The following is an 18,422-nucleotide window of genomic DNA, read 5'->3' as shown; positions in this document are numbered from 1 at the left end:
CTCCCCAGATGTCTGTGTGTCTGGTTCTGTTTCTCCCCAGGTGTCTGTGTGTCTGGTTCTATTTCTCCCCAGATGTCTGTGTGTCTGGTTCTGTTTCTCCCCAGGTGTCTGTGTGTCTGGTTCTGTTTCTCCCCAGATGTCTGTGTGTCTGGTTCTGTTTCTCCCCAGGTGTCTGTGTGTCTGGTTCTGTTTCTCCCCAGGTGTCTGTGTGTCTGGTTCTGTTTCTCCCCAGGTGTCTGTGTGTCTGGTTCTGTTTCTCCCCAGATGTCTGTGTGTCTGGTTCTATTTCTCCCCAGATGTCTGTGTGTCTGGTTCTGTTTCTCCCCAGATGTCTGTGTGTCTGGTTCTGTTTCTCCCCAGGTGTCTGTGTGTCTGGTTCTGTTTCTCCCCAGGTGTCTGTGTGTCTGGTTCTGTATGTTTGCCTCCAGGTCAGTGTAGCACCTGATGGTTCTTCATTATCATCCAAGGCTGATGCTCGCTAGACAACACACACATATATACTCCTCTCTCGCTCGCTACAAATTCAAACCATCTACTATTGATATTTTCACTGAAATGAGAGACCAAAATGATTGGTCTCTGTGTCCCTCCCCACCTCCAACTTCAGATTCAGCTACTAGCTACTGTAGCATTCCTTGTAGTGATTTGTCTTTTAAAACACGAAAAATAAACTGTTCAAGGTTAGCGTTTCATAAAACACACACACAAAACACAGTGGTTTGTGAACTCAATTGTGTAGTTAAAATAGTCAAATTGTATTCACAAAAGGCCAAATAATTTCGGTAACTGTGTTCAATAGTTAATTAACGCTGCTACACTCAAGACTTTGCTTGGGAACTAGGAAGCCCATAATCCCCCTCTCAGTACTGCTGAATGGCTGTTCTGTGTTACCACTGATCTGGCTTCTCTCTTAACAGGCTGGTAGCTCCGTCAGTGTAGCCACAAGTCACACACTACCGTTATTATACGTACATCACTGTGTGTGTGTGTGTGTGTGTGTGTGTGTGTGTGTGTGTGTGTGTGTGTGTGTGTGTGTGTGTGTGTGTGTGTGTGTGTGTGTGTGTGTGTGTGTGTGTGTGTGTGTGTGTGTGTGTGTGTATGTGTGTGCGTCTACTATAGATCAGGGAATGAGTGAGGATCATAGTCTCATAGCTCAGTAATAACCATGTTGGGGATTGATTGGGGGAGGGGTGGGTGTAGTGGTTTTTCATTGTCCTCAATGGGTTCTGGAGCACTTTGGGCTATAGCATGATTCAAGTCTAAGAGGAGGCCCCCCTGTTTTTATGGTAGGCTCACCTGGAGCTGAGGGGGTTGTTAAAGGCCCCCAGCGCAGTAAATGTTAATTAAGATAATGTTAAATCAATGGATACATGCCGGTAGCCTCTACCCCTGCTCTCTCTCTCTCTCTCTCTATTTCTTCCCCTCTCTCTCTCTCTCTCTCTCTCTCTCTCTCTCTCTCTCTCTCTCTCTCTCTCTCTCTCTCTCTCTCTCTCTCTCTCTCTCCTCTCTGTCTCTCTCTCTCTCTCTCTTTCTCTTTCTTCCCCTCTCTCTCCTTCTGCTCTCTCTCTTTCTGCCCCTCTCCATCTACCCCTCTGCTCTCTCTCTCTCCGTTCCCCCTCATCTCTCTCTCTATTTCTTCCCCTCTCTCTCCTTCTGCTCTCTCTCTCTCTTTCTGCCCCTCTCCATCTACCCCTCTGCTCTCGCTCTCTCCGTTCCCCCTCATCTCTCTACCCTCCCCTTCATCCCCCTCTCCTCTCCTCCCTCCATCTCCATCTTTACCTCAGGGTGGGGATTGAATGGGTCTGGACGTTGTGATATATAATTGTTTCCAGATTAATGTCACTTTAATCAGCAGCCGCCTAGAATTGTCCCGACAAATAATGAAGCATTGATGTCTATAAGAGGCTGATTAATTCTGCAGCTTGACCCATAGGCGCACACACACACACACACACACACACACACACACACACACACACACACACACACACACACACACACACACACACACACACACACACACACACACACACACACACACACACACACACACACACACACACACACACACACACACACACACACACACAGAGTCCTCCCTGTCCCCATGTGAGTGGAATATGATGGAAGTAAATGAGAAATCTTTAGTGCAATTAGCTGGTAAATTGCTGCCCCTTTGCTCAGGGTTCAGGGATGACTGCTGCTGTTTTCTTAACCCTGACGTTTCATTAGGAACTCTGACGCCCCATTAGTTCTGTTAAGGGATCCTGTTCCACTCTGGGAAAAGGAGGACGGCCAATCAAGCTGCCACCTGAGCCAGTGTGTGTATGTGTGAGCTGGTGTGAAGTTACAGCAAGCAACATCTGAGGGAATTTGTGTGTATGTTACTGTGAAGTTACAGCAAGCAACATCTGAGGGAATTTGTGTGTATGTTACTGTGAAGTTACAGCAAGCAACATCTAAGATAATTTGTGTGTATGTTACTGTGAAGTTACAGCAAGCAACATCTAAGATAATTTGTGTGTATGTTACTGTGAAGTTACAGCAAGCAACATCTAAGATAATTTGTGTGTATGTTACTGTGAAGTTACAGCAAGCAACATCTAAGATAATTTGTGTGTATGTTACTGTGAAGTTACAGCAAGCAACATCTAAGATAATTTGTGTGTATGTTACTGTGAAGTTACAGCAACGACATCTAAGATTGTGTAAGCAATTTAGGGACTGGGTGTTGGCGATATAAGACAACAGATTGACACACACACATATGTATATGTACAACACTTATACGTACAACATTCCTACGCTGATACGTCACAACAAGCCAAGTGTCTGATAAAGTATGTATCTTCCGTCTATTTAATCTCCCGCTCTCCCACCCGCCTGTCACAACGCCGAGAGAAATCCTAGAGGTTTACATGTGAGGATGGTTGTGGCCACACACACTCTGTGTCACATGGGATATCCATCACATTTTCAAACACATGTGGTGTGTGTGTGTGTGTGCGCGAGTGTGTAAGGGCGCCTGTGCTCGTAAGTACACTACTAACACTCAGGTAAATAGTCTGCCCTGTTTTTTTCTCCTCTCCTTAACCGCTCGCTCTCCTCTCTTTCTCTCTCTCTCCTTTTTTCTCTTTCAAGCTCACAATCCGGATATTAGAGTCAAAGGTACTGTGGTCTCTCTTTCTTCTGCCCCCCCCCCCACCCCCATCGTGCTTTGTGGTACATGTGACCGGCCATAGATTCCCAGTAACCCTCTTCTCTCTCTTTTTCTTTTCATCTCTTTTTATCTCTCTTTTTTATCTCTGATTCCGATTCATTGATGTATTGATTCATTGATTCAGTGATTCAGTCTTCTATTGTTGTCACTGTGACTATTTGTTTCTCATGTCTTCATGTCTTGGTACTGTGGGGGAAATTCAATATCATGTCCTTTCTTGGAGCATGGGTAACTACCAGGCATGGTAGAACTGAACTGGGGCGTGTTTTAGCCCACATAACCCACCAACCACTGCTCTCGAACGCCCCCGCGTTGGGCACCGGGCGAGGCCACAAACGTTCCGGCGGCCCGATAGAATAACATTGAAATAACGTCATCTAAGCTCCAGTAGCTGACTAGGCATTTTTTTCTTAAAGCAGGGGTGTTATCCCTGATGCTTTGCCTCAATGCTTTTTGTATATGTGTCAGTGATTTCTTTTGTTTGTTTTTTTGCTTTCCCCGAATTGACAATGAAGAATGGCACCTTAAAACGTCCAAACAACGTGAATATACGTTTATTTGTTAATAAATTGATGGTGTGTTACTAGCACCATCAATGCCTTTTGTAGAGAACTAAGAATTGGAGACCTTTAAGCTGAAGTGGAGATATGGACTACTTCTTTAACCCTCGACCCTCGACCCTCGACCTTCCAACAGAGCTCTCTCCACCGCACACAGAGTGATCTCTCCGTATCAGTCTCTCTCTCGCTCTGTCTTCCCTTCTCTGTATCCCCCTGTCTTCCAACAGTATGTCCACGGAATCCTGCCTCCTCCCTTCCTCTCTCTCTCTCTCTCTCTCTTTCCTTTTATGTGTTTGTCAGTCGGTCTGCAACCTCCTTCACAGAGACTGAAGTACTGAGTTTTTTTTGTTCATTTTTCTTTCCCAAATTTTTCTCCTTTTCCTTGGCCCCCCCTAATCGCAGGATTTAAAGGTAATTCATACAAAAGCCCCAGGGAGATTGTCCTGAACAATCACTCTCCGCTCTCCTGTTTTTCCCTCTCTCTCTCTTTCTTTCTTTCTTTATCTCTTGTCTTGAAGCACGGCGTAAACGTGTCTTTGTACCAGTCTCTCACTGTTTTTTGTGGTCCTTTTTCTGGTTATCTCCATTCTTGTCTGTCTTAAAACCTGTTTCCAACACGCACGCACACACACACACACACACACACACACACACACACACACACACACACACACACAAACACACGCATACTGTACACACATACACAAACACACGTCTGCCATTTTGTTTGGAATTCCCAAAACTCAAACACACACACCTACACACACACACGCAACCTACACACCACTGACCACCCTTCACACATGGTTCTTCCGTTTTGTTGGAAAATCCTTGTTGGTCCTGTTTCCATGCATCCGCGGCCTGTATGACCTCCTGACTGTCTAGCCTAGTCGCTGGGCTGCTTTCACTTCCTCCTGGGCTTTGCTTCTATATGATTACAATTGTATTATTCTCTTGTTTGTTATTATTCTGTGTAAAGGAATGTGACCGAGGCATAAAGTATAGCTGTGGAGGCAGGGACTCAAGCCAGAGCCTTCCCTATACTTTGTGTCCCTATTGTATTGTAGCTTCACATGGATGTGCCAATAGCTACTACTATCAAAAACTGAAGAAGGCAGAGGAAAATCGATTTAGGTCTTTCGTTTGGGTTCTTTGATTTCTGATTCTGTTTGATTTGGGCTATTTTGGGACATTGTCATTATTAAATCTCCCTGAAATTAATGACACGTTTTATTTGGGCTTCTTCTTATGTAGGGTATGGTGCTTTTTGATTCATTTTGCTCTCTACTCAATTTCCATTTCCAACAGTTGTATTTCTGACATCCTCTCTTACTTGACTTAATTAAGGCCAAATTCATATTTTCTTTCAAATTCTTCAACGGTTAACGAGGTTGACGAATGGTTCTTCACGAGGCTTCTATCGTTCATGTGAATTTACAACATCTGTGCATTTCACAGGCCTGTCTAACTGTCTGATTATATGTCACACTGTCGGGTTATACGTTAAGTTCACCAGAAACCTTTTCATTTTGGTTGGTTATCTACCTGTTAATCTGAATCTGTTTATGTTGATTGTTCATTTGTTTGTTCTCATCGAAAAACTGAGAGGAGTGATCTCCTCGAAAAAGGAGGACACAGTCACGCATGTGTGCACACAGACACACACACACACACACACACACACACACACACACACACACACACACACACACACACACACACACACACACACACACACACACACACACACACACACACACACACACACACACACACACACACACACACACACACATACTCCCCCCTTCCCTATACACACGTAACCCTCCTATGTGTGTGAGTGTGTATTAACTCTCCATGCTCTGGTCTGCTACAGAGGGCTGCCCAGGCCTGTGTAACAACAACGGCCGCTGTACCCTGGACCAGAACGGATGGCACTGCGTCTGCCAGTCCGGGTGGCGTGGGGCGGGGTGCGACGTCGCCATGGAGACCCTCTGCACCGACGGCAAGGATAACGAAGGAGGTGAGACATGTAGAAGAAAACCTTATTGTCCATTAGGCTGGGTTTCTGTACAGCACTTTGAGATATCAGCTGATGTAAGAAGTTTGATTTGACATTACGTTGTCACAAAATGGACATATGTCTTTGGCTCTGGGTTACATTACGTTATATGCCAGACATTTTCATTAGAAGTCACTTCCAGTACAGGGAGTTCATACATTTGAACTGTGCGTATTGTGTGTGATCCTTGCTGGGATTGAACCCACAACCACATGACATGTGGATCTCTCCACTCTGTAAAGCTCAGACTGAAGAAGGCGCTGGCGTCACCACTATAGAGGCCTGTTAATAAAGAAGTAGAAGAAGGAACAAGTCACATCCTGATTAGTTTTGGAAGAGGGGGATGAGGGAGGGGTGGAGGAGTGACGAGGTGGGGGTGCGTCAATCGCGGCGGCAAGGTTTTTATCACCCTCCCCCCCCGCCCGGTGGTAGCTGGTTGCCAGATGTACGCCGAGCTTTTAATAACCTAACAAAGACGAATATCAGCCTTTCATGAGCTCCACATCCTACCGCCCTCCTTTCTTCCACCGCTCTTTTTCCTCTCCTCCTCTCCTTCTCTCCTCCTCTCCTCCTCTCCTCCTCTCCCCCTCTCCCCCTTTCCTGTGGGCGTCACCTGTGGGAGACGGAGCAAATCTCATTCCCACACAAAAGGCCTTGGAAAACAGCAGGCAGGCAGGCTGTTGAAGTAGTAGAGAGATCTCTTTCTCCTTTATTTCTCTCTCTTTCTCTCTATCCCTCTCCACTTTCCTTCTTTCTCACTCACTCACTCACTCACACTTTCTTTCACACGCTTTCTTTATGTTCCATTCTCTTTCAGTTTGTCTCGCTCTCTCTCTCTCTCGCTCGCTCTCGCACTCTCACTCTCGCTGTCTCTCGCTCTCTTTGCTCTCTCTCTCTCGCTCCCTCTCTCTTGCTCTCTCTCTTTCTCTCCCTCCCTCACTAACCTACCTAACGGTGAGACTCCAACAGTATATTTAGCCTACAGTTATCCCATCCAAGGCACCAGTCAGGATGGAGGAACCAGGCAGTTTGTCACCACAGCCAGGGGTTAGAGGTTGACTAATAACGTTGAACAACTGGGCCTGCTATTCACTCTCACAGGAACACGGCCAATCACATTCTGAAAGCCCAACCGAATACAGCCACTTATAACAAAACAAACCTTTGACCACCTGACAAAAAGAGCAACTGGAGGTAGATTTGTTTTTAACTTGGTGAAAAGTATTTTGTTGGTGAATTCACTGTATTTGGTTCCTTTAGAGTTATCAGAGAGAATCTGATCTGGATCCCATTCCTTACTCCTCTTGTTTGCCTCTTCATAACTCTCTATCTCTCTCAGACGGCCTGGTTGACTGTATGGACCCAGACTGTTGCCTCCAGACATCCTGTCAGACCCAGCTGTACTGCCGCGGCTCCCCGGACCCCTCTGACATCATCAGTCAGAGCCCGTCCAGCCTGATGCCCCAGCATGCCGCACGCTCCTTCTACCAACGCATCCGCTTCCTGGTTGGACCAGAGGGCAGCCACGTGATCACCGGGGACAACCCCTTCAACAAGAGGTGAGCATTCTCATTTCACCTTTATTTGAACAGGTTAGTGTGTGTGTGTGTGTGTGTGTGTGTGTGTGTGTGTGTGTGTGTGTGTGTGTGTGTGTGTGTGTGTGTGTGTGTGTGTGTGTGTGTGTGTGTGTGTGTGTGTGTGTGTGTGTGTGTGTGTGTGTGTGTGTGTGTGTGTGTGTGTGTGTGTGTGGAGGGCTGTGGCGGTCAGTTATTGTCATGCAAAAGACAGATTTCATCAAGTAATCATATTTTCACCCATCAGACTATTCTCAACTGAATTTTGTCTTTACTAATATGTAACATTTGTTTTGATTTAAAATGGCCCATTATCGAAGGGGCAGGAACAGGGGCAGGGGGGAAAAATGCATCCGTTCGCACTTTAATAATTCAATGGAGGCCGCTTTTCTGATGGTTAGTTACTTCAACCAGGCTACTCCGGTTATTTCACTCCATGCATCAACAACTGTTCGAGGAGCATGCAGCCTCTTGCTCAGCAACAGCTGATATTCCGCCCAAACTCTGTATGCTATGGGCTCTCCAACCCTGTTCCTGCAGCTACCCAGTGCTTACTTTGGGAAAACAAGTGAAATCTGTTCGGGAACATCGATAGTAACATGTTTTCACAACGAAACATATTTCATTAAACTGTTGCGCTGAGAAAGGTATGAAGGGGAGAGAGGAGGACATGGAAATGCATGGTTCTGTAGCTAAATGTAATGTGTCAGCCTATTAATTATGAAAATATAAAAAATGCCCTATTACTAGGCTATTCAAAATCAAATACAAATTCACTATACTTGTAGTCTAACTGTAAGCTGCCCTGCACAATCAATGAACCAACAGCATCGCCTAGGCCAATACATTCTCTCCCAGACTCATGGATAGAACGTTTGGAGCGTAGCATAAAGGTAACCAGTCCATCCAGTATGCATAATAATACAGTACACACTCAAAGGCCATTTACTAGAATTTGTTTAATTTTGGAGTATAGGCTAGACCAATTATGTACCAAAGACATCTGATTATAATCAGTTTAGTTTGATGTTTTTCTGCCATGTTTAATATGCGGTAGGCTATGTATTGTATAACAGCACAAGGGCTTGGGCTCATAGGCCTTTGAATATGCTTCAGCTCTAATATGCGTATGGTTGTTTTGAATGAATCATCACCTTAGAAATCTCTGTCCATTTCATTGTGTTGGGCTTGAAACAACATCCACAAAGCCCACGTTTTCCACTCAGTTTCAACCTGTTGTTGAACTTCTGAGTTTTAAAATCACTGTACTGTTTTGATGATAAGTGTTTGATGTGATTTTCGATTGCGTTTGGTTTGAGGGACAATAGAGAGCTGAGTACCAGGCCATTAGCGACCTGATGGTCGTTAGCGAGTTGGGAACTACCAAAGCATGTCCAGAGTGCAAGACCATACCATGGCAATTGGTGTGTCTTTGTGTGTGTGTGTGTGTGTGTGTGTGTGTGTGTGTGTGTGTGTGTGTGTGTGTGTGTGTGTGTGTGTGTGTGTGTGTGTGTGTGTGTGTGTGTGTGTGTGTGTGTGTGTGTGTGTGTGTGTGTTTGGTTGCCTTGGTGACAACCAGCCAGGTGGATACAGTGGTCTATAACAAAGTTGTCTATAACCATGAAAGTTTGTTTGTCCATACTGGACAACAACATGAGTCATATACCATGAACAGCAGTTATTACCATGAACAACAGTTATGGTCATTCTCAAAGGTTTTATGACTATTTAACCTTGAATGTTGCTTTAATTCAGTCCAGAGTACCGTGCACGTTCGTGATTATTCACAATCACAGTTGATCTAGAACCAAATCGATTTCAATAAGAGCAGGACTAACCAGCCGGTAGAGATTAGCTTATGTTTAGAAAGCAAACTTCATTTCCACACAGCGATAACAGAGTTAAATAGAGATGCTAAACACGGTGCTCACTGGAGAGAACAGAACAGTCTGATCATCTGATAAAGCAGGAAGAAGTGTGGAGAAATGGGAGGACGGAACAAACAAATAAGGAGAGAGGGAGAGAGGTGGACAGAGAGAGATGGAGAGAGACCGAGAGATGGAGAGAGAGGGAGATGGAAAAATAAATAGAGAGAGAGAGAGAGAGAGAGAGAGAGAGAGAGAGAGAGAGAGAGAGAGAGAGAGAGAGAGAGAGAGAGAGAGAGAGAGAGAGAGAGAAATATGGAGTGAGAGAGAGAGATAGATAGAAAGATAGATATATGGAGATAAAGGGAGAGAGTCAAGTTCACATCTGTCCCGTGTTAGACCCACCTATCCGGGGGCTTTGTTTAGCCAGTAGTGCTAACACAGAGCATGTGTCTGAACATTTCCTTTAGCCTCTGCCAGCCAGCCATCCAACACACACACACACACACACACACACACACACACACACACACACACACACACACACACACACACACACACACACACACACACACACACACACACACACACACACACACACACACACAGGATCCGCAGTAATCCCCAACCAAACAACAGCTCCTCAGCATCAACATGTGAACAAACAAGGCTCTCGTAGATCCGCTCTGTCTCTCCTCCTCCTCATCCATCTCTTCTCCTCCTCCTCATCCATCTCTTCTCCTCCTCCTCATCGATCTCTCCTCCTCATCCATCTCTTCTTCTCATCCATCTCTTCTCCTCCTCCTCATCCATCTCTCCTCCTCATCCATCTCTTCTCCTCCTCCTCATCCATCTCTTCTCCTCCTCCTCATCCATCTCTTCTTCTCCTCCTCATCCATCTCTTCTTCTCCTCCTCATCCATCTCTCCTCCTCCTCCTCATCCATCTCTTCTTCTCCTCCTCCATCTGGGTGTATTGACATGCCACTCTCCGTCAACAGAGACGGAGAGCTCGTCGTTTAGTAGGAAATGACACTCGAGCGAGAGACTGGAATAGAGATATTATTCAGGGTGGCAATTCATTCAAAAGAGACATACTCAATAATGAAGTACAGATGTAGGATCTTAATTTGAGTCAGTTTGAGATACAGCAGGAAAACAATCCTGCATCAACAGGAAATGTGAATATACAATTAATGGACATTTTTGTAGGGGTCGATACATTTTTTGTAAAGGAAAATCAAGTCTGAAATTTCAAAGTGGAAATTGCAAACTTCAGAAGCCTTTTTAAACCTCAAACACACTACAAGTTCTATATTTCCTGCATTGCAGTAAAGTTCTCCTGCAACATGGTGATCAAATTAAGACCCTACATCTGTAGTCTGTGATTTTTTGCATTGTGGCGCAGAGCAGACATCCTGTAAGTGACCTTCTGCGGCACAACAAGGACAGGAAAGAGCAAAAACCTGTTTACACCTACATTATTATTGACTTCTCCAAACCTACAATTGAAATAGTCTCACTAGTTTAAGAGCAGGCACTACCAAGGCTTTCTGCCAAGGTTATTGGATAAAAACACGTCGGACGCCTTTGTGTGTCTCAACTTCCTACACTAAAGCATTTATTTCCCTTTGTCTGCCATAATAGTCTAACAATACAATTGCAGAACATTTTCAGTTCAGAGTTTGCTTGAATGCAATCCTTTGGCTCCCTTATACAGGTTCTAGTTACTGGGAATAAGGAGTCTGAACACACTGTGAAGTATGCTGTTATTCCTCTTTATGGATCGTGACGGGCCAAATTAGGCATGTGGCCACGAACGCTTCACTACTTTATGTGGTGGCTCACATACACACACACTCACACACACACTGCTGAATTTAGATAAGACCGCTTCTTGGCCACGCTTCAGCAAACTCTAGAAGAGGGAGACGAGCAATGGAGCTTAAAGCTGCAGTATTTTAAGCAGGAAGACCGACCCCCAACCTCTCTCTTGTTTTAGGTCCTTCCCTCAGTGTTTTTATATTGCACACAGATTTCAAGCAGATTAACGCTCGGGGACTAGTTGGTCTTGGCTCTGTCGACTCCCCTTATGGCCCTGTTCTGTGTAGTGATGTTGTGGTCTCGTGGTCAAGGGCCCGGTTAATTGGTCCACTGACTGGGGTTAGCAGGGTTGAGGGTTCAAATCCCAGGTGCCGGGTCACAGCTGTGGAGCCCCGGGGGCGAGTCGAAGCGGTATCCTTGAATGACTTTGGTGAGAGGCCAGAGACTAATCTGTCTGATAAGAACTACATGGAGGATATCCTGGACTGTGGTGTGGTGTCCAGCCCAGTGTTTAAAAACCCAGGGTAAAAGACAACATCCTCAATTCTGAATGAATTAAAACCTTTATTGCCAGAAAATGAATTGCATACAGCAGACATGGACGTAACAATCATGTACAAATATAATTTATGTACAAATATATGTACAAATATAATTTAGAGAAAAATGAATACTTTGTATTTTACAGAGGTGACACTTTCTAACTCCAAGCCACATTCCATGACATGCAACCATGTAAAAAAGGAAATATCACCCGTCAGTTACTGAGGCGCTGCCTGTTGCCCACAGCAACCTTTGTCATGCTTATTATGAGAGAGAGAGAAATGTGTGCCAGTGGGAGGGGAAAGGTTAAGGGTTAACTAAAGGTGTCATTTCATCATGCACCAGAGTAATGATAGTACCAGAGTAATGATAGTACCAGACTAATGATAGCACCAGAGTAACGATAGTACCAGAGTAATGATAGTACCAGACTAATGATAGTACCAGACTAATGATAGTACCAGAGTAATGATAGCACCAGAGTAATGATAGTACCAGACTAATGATAGCACCAGAGTAATGATAGCACCCGAGTAATGATAGTACCAGACTAATGATAGTACCAGAGTAATGATAGTACCATACTAACGATAGCACCAGAGTAATGCTAGTACCAAAGTAATGATAGTACCAGAGTAATGATAGTACCAGACTAATGATAGTACCAGAGTAATGATAGTACCAGAGTAATAATAATACCAGAGTAATGATAATACCAGAGTAATGATAGTACCCAAGTAATGATAGTACCCGAGTAATGATAATACCAGAGTAATGATAGTACCAGAGTAAAGATAGCATCAGCGTAATGATATTACCAGAGTAATGATAGTACCAGAGTAATGATAGCACCAGAGTAATGATAGCACCAGAGTAGTGATAGTACCAGACTAACGATAGTGCCCGACTAACGATAGTACCAGACTAATGATAATACCAGAGTAATGATAGTACCAGTGTAATGATAGTACCAGACTAATGATAATACCAGAGTAATGATAGTACCAGTGTAATGATAATACCAGAGGAATGATAGTACCAGACTAATGATAATACCAGAGTGATGATAATACCAGAGTAATGATAGTACCAGAGTAATGATAGTACCAGAGTAATGATAATACCAGAGGGATGATAGTACCAGAGCAATGATAGTACCAGAGTAATGATACTGCCAGAGAAATGATAGTACCCGAGTATTGATAGTACCAGAGTAATGATACCACCGGAGTAATGGTGGTACCGGAGTACTGATAGTACCAGAGTTATGATAATACCAGAGTAATGATAGTACCCAAGTAATGATAGTACCCGAGTAATGATAATGTCATAGTAATGATAGTACTAGAGTAATGATAGGACCCAAGTAATGATAGTACCCGAGTAATGATAATGCCATAGTAATGATAGTACCAGAGTAATGATAGCACCAGAGTAATGATAGTACCAGACTAATGATAGCACCAGAGTAATGATATCACCCGAGTAATGATAGTACCAGACTAATGATAGTACCAGAGTAATGATAGTACCATACTAACGATAGCACCAGAGTAATGCTAGTACCAAAGTAATGATAGTACCAGAGTAATGATAGTACCAGACTAATGATAGTACCAGAGTAATGATAGTACCAGAGTAATAATAATACCAGAGTAATGATAATACCATATTAATGATAGCGCCAGATTAATGATAGTACCAGAGTTATGATAATACCAGAGTAATGATAGTACCCAAGTAATGATAGTACCCGAGTAATGATAATGTCATAGTAATGATAGTACTAGAGTAATGATAGTACCCAAGTAATGATAGTACCCGAGTAATGATAATGCCATAGTAATGATAGTACCAGAGTAATGATAGCACCAGAGTAATGATAGTACCAGACTAATGATAGTACCAGACTAATGATAGCACCAGAGTAATGATAGCACCCGAGTAATGATAGTACCAGACTAATGATAGTACCAGAGTAATGATAGTACCATACTAACGATAGCACCAGAGTAATGCTAGTACCAAAGTAATGATAGTACCAGAGTAATGATAGTACCAGACTAATGATAGTACCAGAGTAATGATAGTACCAGAGTAATAATAATACCAGAGTAATGATAATACCATATTAATGATAGCGCCAGATTAATGATAGTACCAGAGTAATAATAATACCAGAGTAATAATAATACCAGAGTAATGATAGTACCAGAGTAATGATAGTACCAGAGTAAAGATAGCATCAGCGTAATGATAGTACCAGAGTAATGATAGTACCAGAGTAATGATAGTACCATAGTAATGATAGCACCAGAGTAATGATAGCACCAGAGTAGTGATAGTACCAGACTAACGATAGTGCCCGACTAACGATAGTACCAGACTAATGATAATACCAGAGTAATGATAGTACCAGTGTAATGATAGTACCAGACTAATGATAATACCAGAGTAATGATAGTACCAGTGTAATGATAATACCAGAGGAATGATAGTACCAGACTAATGATAATACCAGAGTGATGATAATACCAGAGTAATGATAGTACCAGAGTAATGATAGTACCAGAGTAATGATAGTACCAGAGTAATGATAATACCAGAGGGATGATAGTACCAGAGCAATGATAGTACCAGAGTAATGATACTGCCAGAGTAATGATAGTACCCGAGTATTGATAGTACCAGAGTAATGATACCACCGGAGTAATGGTGGTACCGGAGTACTGATAGTACCAGAGTTATGATAATACCAGAGTAATGATAGTACCCAAGTAATGATAGTACCCGAGTAATGATAATGTCATAGTAATGATAGTACTAGAGTAATGATAGTACCCAAGTAATGATAGTACCCGAGTAATGATAATGCCATAGTAATGATAGTACTAGAGTAATGATAGTACCCAAGTAATGATAGTACCCGAGTAATGATAGTACCAGAGTAATGATAGTCCCTTGCAGCGTCTATTGAACATGCTCTCAGAAACACTCAGACACCTGAACAGTGACAATTGGGTATTTGTGCATCCCAACTGCCACCCTATTCCCTATATGATGAACCACTTTTGGTCAAAAGTAGTGCACTGAATAGGGTGCCATTTGGGACACAGCCATTGTTTTACGGTGACAGACACTCAGACAACCTCCCTAAGCAAATGGAAGGCATAAATTACAGCTACATTAAGGACCCCCCCCCCCCACACACACACACACACACACACACACACACATATACACACACACACACACACACACACACACACACACACACACACACACACACACACACACACACACACACACACACACACACACACACACACATACAGGTATTAATGAGGCGTGGACGCTGGGTAATTTGTAATTTATGGCATGTTTACACTATAGAAGGGGGAGAGGGAGGGGGGGACATCAACTGTACTGTCTGGCATCCTCTCAGACTGTTGTAAAGGATAGTGCTGGGGGTGAAAAGTTGTGTGTGTGTGTGTGTCTCTGTCTCTCTCTACAGGGTGATTCAATGCTCCGCTCCTGATTAGTACTCAGTGTAAGCTGTAATGACCTGGCAAGGAGAGCTATAAGTAAATCTAGCTACCCTCCCCCTGCACACACACAGTAGCTATCTCCACAGGACCAGACCCATTGATTAAAAACCCATCTAAACGGTCCACCGCTAGCCGGGCCTGGCTAAACAACTTGACTTTTCTCCTCTTTTTTTAAACAATTTTTGTCGCAGAATAAATTTGCCGTGCTGCTGGCCTGTGTGTGTGTTGGTGGGCAAAGTGGGTGTGTGTGCATTTGTGTGTGTGTGCATGTGTTCATCCGTTCGTGCGTGTATGTGTGCTGTGTGTGATTTATTCACTCAGTCCCCTAGAATCGATCAGGCTGATAAGCTTTAGAGGGGAAAGGCCCAGGCATCCCAGCAGCCCTTAAACAAACTGTGTTATGTGTGCTAAACAGGGAGATGTAAGCCCACATGAATAACAATATCTGTGTGTGGGGGGGGGGGGGGGGGGGATGTTTGGATCACGTGTGATTTTGTGCGTGCATAGCGGTGACGAGAAAAGGGAATTGGTTATTTGACGTGGTACAGTGTTATACTGTGGTGTTTATGAATGTGCTGAGTGAAAGTTGTCTCGTGTGTTATTTCCTGTCAGTCCTCTAGCGTGGTGTGTATCTCAGGATATCTCTATCTCTGTCTCCGCGGCGTCTCAAAGCTGCAGTGTACAAAATAACAACGTCTCGAAGTAGATCATCTCTATGTGTTGTTTCTCCCCAGCCTGGTGTCCATCATCAGAGGCCAAGTGCTGACGGCAGACGGAACCCCCCTCATTGGAGTCAATGTTACCTTCGTCCACTACCCCGACCACGGATACACCGTCACGCGCAAGGACGGCATGTAGGTCCACGTACACACACACACACACACACACACACACACACACACACACACACACACACACACACACACACACACACACACACACACACACACACACACACACACACACCACGGACTCCGGTCTTCCTCACCACTGACACCTCATACAGTATTTGATTTATGTTGTGTTTTCAGGACTGGTTGATTGAATCATTATGAGTGTGTCTGTGTGTGCATATTTGCGTGAATGTTGTCTGTGCATCGGTGAGTATGTGAGAGAGAGAAAAGAGAGAGAAACCGCAAAATCGTCTCTCTCATGCAAATGTAATCTCAGCAGCTTCCCCCCAATGAAAAAGCACACACTCACAAACACCCCCCCCCCCCCCCCACCCCAAATGAAAACCCTGTGCCATTTAAATGTGAACTGGAGGGCTGTTTAAAATGCATTGGATTTACAAGGGCAGAATCAATTAGCCTGCGTCATTCTAGCGCAGGGCACAGAACACACATACACACACACCTCCACTACACCCTGCCCCCCACTCCCGGTTCCCCGGTGTTAGTACAGCGAGTGTTCCTGCAACCCTCCTCGACACCAACCAGGAAATAGGAAACGCAGTCCGGGTCCCAAATAGCACCCTATTCTCTATATAGTGCACTACTTGCTTCCCATAGGGCTCTGGTCAAAAGTAGAGCACTAGATAGGGAATAGGATGCCATTTGGGACAGAGGTGCAATCACTCCCAGGCCCCAGCCCCATCAGGACCTTTTATTACACCACCCGCGCCCAATTAGATTGTGAAGCAGAGGTGTTAAGGGCAAAAGTGCAACCCGTGATATTTGGTGCTCCCTGCCTCATTGAGAGGAGGCTCTGTGTGATTGCTGGGAGTGTAATAGGTTGAATCTCTAGGGCGAGGCTAAGCTGCTAGATTGCAATAGGTGTGTGATGGCGACCGCTGTGGCAAATTGAATACATGATGTTGCACGATTTTCCACACCGCAGGTTGCGATGTATCCAGCCACTATGTCATGCCCCTGTTACTATAGACTGAATAATATGGAATCATTTATGTTGTTGTAATAGACTGAATATACTGCCATGCCACTGCTAAAATCGACTGGATATACTGCCATGCCACTGCTAAAATCGACTGGATATACTGCCATGCCACTGCTAAAATCGACTGGATATACTGCCATGCCACTGCTAAAATAGACTGAATATACTGCCATGCCACTGCTAAAATCGACTGGATATACTGCCATGCCACTGCTAAAATCGACTGGATATACTGCCATGCCACTGCTAAAATCGACTGGATATACTGCCATGCCACTGCTAAAATCGACTGGATATACTGCCATGCCACTGCTAAAATCAACTGAATATACTGCCATGCCACTGCTAAAATAGGCAGAATATACTGCCATGCCACTGCTATAATAGGCTGAATATACTGCCATGCCACTGCTAAAATAGGCGGAATATACTGCCGTGCCATTGCTATAATAGGCTGAATATACTGCCATGCCACTGCTACAATAGACTGAATATACTGCCATGCCACTGCTACAATATACTGAATATACTGCCAGGCCACTGCTACAATAGACTGAATATACTGCCATGCCACTGCTACAATAGACTGAATATACTGCCATGCCACTGCTAAAATATACTGAATATACTGGCTGAGCAGCCATGGATATACAAGCCTAAGATCACCATGCGCAATACCAAGCGTCAGCTGGAGTAGTGTAAAGCTCGCCGCCATTGGACTCTAAAGCAGTGGGAACGTGTTCTCTGCAGTGATGAATCACACTTCACCTTCTGGCAGTCCGACAGAATCTGTGTTTGGCGGATGCCAGGAGAATGCTACCTGCCCTAATGCATAATGCCAACTGTAAAGTTTGGTGGAGGAGGAATAATGGTCTGGGGCTGTGTTTCATGGTTCAGGCTAGGTCCCTTAGTTCCAGTGAAGGGAAATCTTAACGCTACAGCATACAATGACATTCTATCTAGACGATGCTGGGCTTCCAACTTTGGGGCAACAGTTTGGGAAAGGCCCTTTCCTGTTTCAGCATGACAATGCCCCCGTGCACAAAGTGAGGTCCATACAGCAATGGTTTGTCGAGGTCGGTGAGGAAGAACTTGACTGGCCTTGACCTCAACCCCGTCGAATGCCTTTGGGATGAATTGGAACGACGACTGCGAGCCAGGCCTAATCGCCCAACATCAGTGCCCGACCTCACTAATGCTCTAGTGGCTGAATGGAAGCAAGTAACCACAGCAATGTTCCAACATCTAGTGGAAAGCCTTCACAGAAGAGTGGAGGCTGTTATAGCAGCAAAGGAGGGACCAACTCCATATTAATGCTCAAAATTTTGGAAT

The 18,422-nt window shown here is 44.3% G+C and overlaps 1 protein-coding gene across 9 annotated transcripts in view; it reads left to right on the top strand.

The window, feature by feature from the left end:
- LOC139566926 (teneurin-3) overlaps window positions 1–18,422 on the top strand; it is a 248,776-nt gene that overhangs the window by 158,829 nt on the left and 71,525 nt on the right. For 5 of the 9 annotated variants that reach the window (XM_071388307.1, XM_071388308.1, XM_071388303.1 and 2 more), the window contains 4 exons: window positions 3,142–3,168; window positions 5,657–5,803; window positions 7,182–7,401; window positions 15,929–16,048. In XM_071388307.1, the coding sequence (XP_071244408.1) occupies window positions 3,142–3,168; window positions 5,657–5,803; window positions 7,182–7,401; window positions 15,929–16,048 (514 nt within the window). The remainder of the gene's footprint in view (window positions 1–3,141; window positions 3,169–5,656; window positions 5,804–7,181; window positions 7,402–15,928; window positions 16,049–18,422) is intronic. The other 4 variants (XM_071388305.1, XM_071388304.1, XM_071388302.1 and 1 more) reach the window with 1 other exon arrangement.

The sequence above is a fragment of the Salvelinus alpinus genome, chromosome 39, assembly GCF_045679555.1.
Source record: "Salvelinus alpinus chromosome 39, SLU_Salpinus.1, whole genome shotgun sequence".
Classification (NCBI taxonomy): domain Eukaryota; kingdom Metazoa; phylum Chordata; class Actinopteri; order Salmoniformes; family Salmonidae; genus Salvelinus; species Salvelinus alpinus.
This window is presented reverse-complemented; position numbering and strand designations above follow the sequence as displayed.